Raw genomic sequence first — 3,813 nt, forward strand, 5'->3', positions numbered from 1 at the left:
ATACGCAATTTGAGTATTTTTTGAGTGTGCGTGAGTTTTTGGTAGTGTGTGAGAGACAAAACGTAGATTTTGTCCTAAACGGCCCCTCATACCTACCCCCCGCCCCACCTCGCTCACACACGCCGTTCAACTAGACAGCTACTATTTGTAATCCATAGTGGGGGTGTTCTGTCAGATCAGCCTACATTGTCAGATAGTCCTATGCTTAACTCTGACATGTATAAGCAGTCATTACCATATGATTTTATTTAATCAGCAACATAGAATCATGATGTAGATCATCATACACTTTGTTATGAACAGCTGTATGACATCCTGACTTAGCGGTTAAGTAGATTAATGAGTTTTACACGGGTGTGTGTTGTAGTTGACTGCAGCGGCAGCCAGACCTGCTTTACATACACTTTGAAACCACGACAACGCATATATATTTATCTAGATATCATATTATGTGATATTAAAGACAATTTAATGACTTATTTTCGTCATAACTTGTTGCGTATGCTGAACTGACAACTCCACTGACGGTCGGACTTCTTAATGCGCGGGCATGCGTACTAACTGCATGTAGGCCAGCCTGACAGCGTATGGCTATCTGATAGAACAGGGGCCCAGGAGTAGTTTGGAAACCACTGGGGGGGCCCAGGAGAAAAAGTTTGGGAACCACTGATATAATCTATGTTTTCATCTGCACATGGCAGACTACTTTTCCTTTAACTACTATGGAAACAGTAAGGTTTCCATACTCTACTTTTGTGTATGGGCATAATTTTGATATGGTTCCACTTCTCTTTTTTTTGGTTGCTTTCAAATTAAACGCACAAAAGCTCCATATTCGGAAATGTGTTGCAAGAGCCAAACTGGTTTAACATCAAAGTAAGAAACCATCTGATAAAAAAAAAAGTGGAGCATTTGATGTGAATACCTGCGAAGTGTGCTGAGAGCATCAGTCATGGTGTTGCAGCGTTTCAGTAGAGCTTCCAGGCGTTGAGGCTCCTCTTTTAGGAACTTAACAGCCTCCACCTCCACCCTCAGTACCACTCGCATCTTACTCTGCAGGCTGGGGAACTGGTCTGAGGAAGAGAAGGGGAGGAGATAAATGAAGAGAGAAACCCGTTTGTCATGTTATTAGAAAAGGGTAGAGCAGGCTTGTATTCTTGGCCTACTTTAATTAGAAATTTAAACAACATGAGGTCTCACCAATTAATATCGTTTTTTTTTTTTTTTGATTTTTGTATAAATCAGTAATTAGATTAGGATAGGTGCTTTTAAGCTCTTCAAAAACCAGGGTATCAAAATCAATAGCCAAAATCTCAGAGATGATTAACATCGACTTGGCCATCATTAATGTAAGCAATTGGATTGTTTTCACATTTGTAACAATCCAATCACACATTACTTTTTCAATGTATGCATCGTATTCAGTAAAACATACAATGCAGTCAGCACCATCTCAGCTTTGCATCTCCAAATTTTTAAAAACAGATTCATCCCATGGTTGTCTCTGTGGAAGTTATTTACTTTGAAACCCAACAACATCCATCCGATTTCGCTCTTTTTTTCAGGGTAATTTCTTCCTCACATTTGTAGGATCTGTTGGACATGGTAACAAGTGTTCAGATATAACACTCCGCTATAATGAACCCCACTGAGCTTCAAAATAACTCATTAATAGTCAGTGAACAGAGAGTAGTACACAGGTCAGGGCAGCAAGGCAAGAGGCCAAAGCTGAAACTTCATGAACAGCAATTAAATGGTAGGAAGAGCCATAAATATTAATGTTGAATTGCTCACACCTGAACCACAACCTCCAACTAAAACCAACATACCATTTCATATTTCATTTTGAATATTTATAAGACTATGTTATTCCATAGGATTAGTCTCACCAGTTTAAAGTACCTTTCAAAAGTACTTGAACTTTTTTTTTTTACATTAAAACACCAACTTCAACTTATTTAATTGAGATGTGTGATAGACATGGTAATGCACAAAATGGTGTATAACCATCAGGTTTTGAAGGAGTGGCAGAAATTCACAGCTCAGATGAGAGAATCTGTTGGCAGAGTTACAATATTCTGCCATTTATGAAAGGTGGCGGAAAGCTATAAGAAGTCCTACTTCCCATAAATCAAGCAGGAGACGGGGCAAAACTGTGGAAGACGGTGCTTTGGTCAAATTAGATAAAACTGAATGATTTTGCCTGTATTCGAAACACTGTATATGGTAGAAATTAACACTGAACACCAAAAATCAGGCATGATAAGGGAATACTTTTCTTCAGTAGGACTAGATTTGATGGGGAGATAAATGGAGGTTAATACAGGTTCATTAAAAAAAACAAACTGTTAGACACTGCAATAGACTACAGCACTTCTTTTCACTCAAGATCATGATACTCTCTTATCAACCTCAGCTGGATCCTGAACATCCACTGGGTTTAGAAAGCAACCAATTTGCAAAGCTGCACCTACTTTTGAGTTCAGCGAGAGTTTCTCCCAACATCCTCAGCTCTTTGCTCTTCTGCTCCACCTCTTGCTCCGTCACCAGGCCGTGGTTGACAGACGAGTTCCTCTGCAGCTCCTCAACAGATTTCTCCAGGTCGCTGTGAAACAACAAAAACAAATACCCTCAGGAATAAATGTGGCTCAGTGTTTAAGACGAGACCTCCACAACATTCAACATGATTTTCTCAACGGACCAAAAAGAAAAAAAAAATTCTTTTACAGACCAGTTGCTATGTGTTCAGCAATTACTGTATACATCTGGGTTAACACAGAAAAGGAACTAATTAGAACCTACAGCCACCGTTGACTCTCCAGGGGCTTCATAATCATTGAGACATGCAAAAAAAAAAAAAAGGAGAAAACAAACATGCCTGCAACTAATTAAACTAAACCCTGCACAACAGAATGAAATAAAAGTCATAAATGTTCAGATCTGAACGTTAACATGTTTCGTCAGCATCTAAAAATAAAACTATTTTCTTCAACATTTCATTTAAGGAATTCTGGAAATAAAACTTCAACATGTGACTCCATTTAAACCCCCCACAAATCCCAAAGAAAAAAAAGTGAAACCCCTTTTTTAGTAAATATTTTGTAGAATCCCCATTTGCTGCCAAAATAACTACAAGTGTTGTGGGGTGTCATTTCAGGAAGTTTTGTCACCGAGTGAAACTCATGATAAACATTTACACTCCGATGTATACTTGAAAACTTATTTCTGTTAATTATAATTTTCCATTTACAGCTAATAAAAACATGTCATTTAAAATTAGAATATTAAATCAAACCAATAAAAACAATTTCAAATCAGACATATGGACTTAATAAACATAACGCTTTCCATTTCTTTATTTGCATTTTTTATTCTGATCAAACTGTCATTTGTGCTCTGAACTCACTGCAGTTGCTGGATGAGCAGCTCCTCCTGGTTCAAGTACTTCAGCCGTTCCTCTTCCACTAGGAGCCGCTGTCTTTGGAGCGGGTCCTCCTGGGGTCGCATGGCGTCCAGCATCATGAGGCTCAGCTCAGACTCAGTCTGACGCAGTAGAGACAGAACGGAGTCCTGGTTCTCCAGCTGAAAAAAACATGTCTTTTTACTTAGTTTTATTTTTTTTTTTAGAAATTGAGTATTTTAAGTAATAATAAAAAAAGACTACAAATTAGGAAAAAATGTCAGATCTTAAAAGTATAAATATTTATAGCAGTAGTAACTCCTGAGACGAGCTCTACCCATTCCATTACATTAGGTGCTTTAAATTCTGATTTGTTAGTGGAAAGTGTCGTACTTTTCCTTTACTTATATATA

At 38.0% G+C, this 3,813-nt stretch overlaps 1 protein-coding gene across 11 annotated transcripts in view; it reads right to left on the bottom strand.

Moving 5' to 3' along the window:
* The window catches only part of LOC103151000 (SRC kinase signaling inhibitor 1-like), a 107,341-nt gene that overhangs the window by 15,981 nt on the left and 87,547 nt on the right, over positions 1–3,813 (bottom strand). For all 11 annotated transcript variants that reach the window (XM_016681046.1, XM_016681036.1, XM_016681025.1 and 8 more), the window contains 3 exons: positions 3,407–3,582; positions 2,475–2,605; positions 926–1,073 (listed from right to left, as the gene is read on the bottom strand). In XM_016681046.1, coding sequence (XP_016536532.1) covers positions 926–1,073; positions 2,475–2,605; positions 3,407–3,582 — 455 coding nt within the window. The remainder of the gene's footprint in view (positions 1–925; positions 1,074–2,474; positions 2,606–3,406; positions 3,583–3,813) is intronic.

The sequence above is a fragment of the Poecilia formosa genome, unplaced genomic scaffold (assembly GCF_000485575.1).
Source record: "Poecilia formosa unplaced genomic scaffold, Poecilia_formosa-5.1.2 Scaffold7, whole genome shotgun sequence".
In the NCBI taxonomy this organism is placed as follows: Eukaryota; Metazoa; Chordata; class Actinopteri; order Cyprinodontiformes; family Poeciliidae; genus Poecilia; species Poecilia formosa.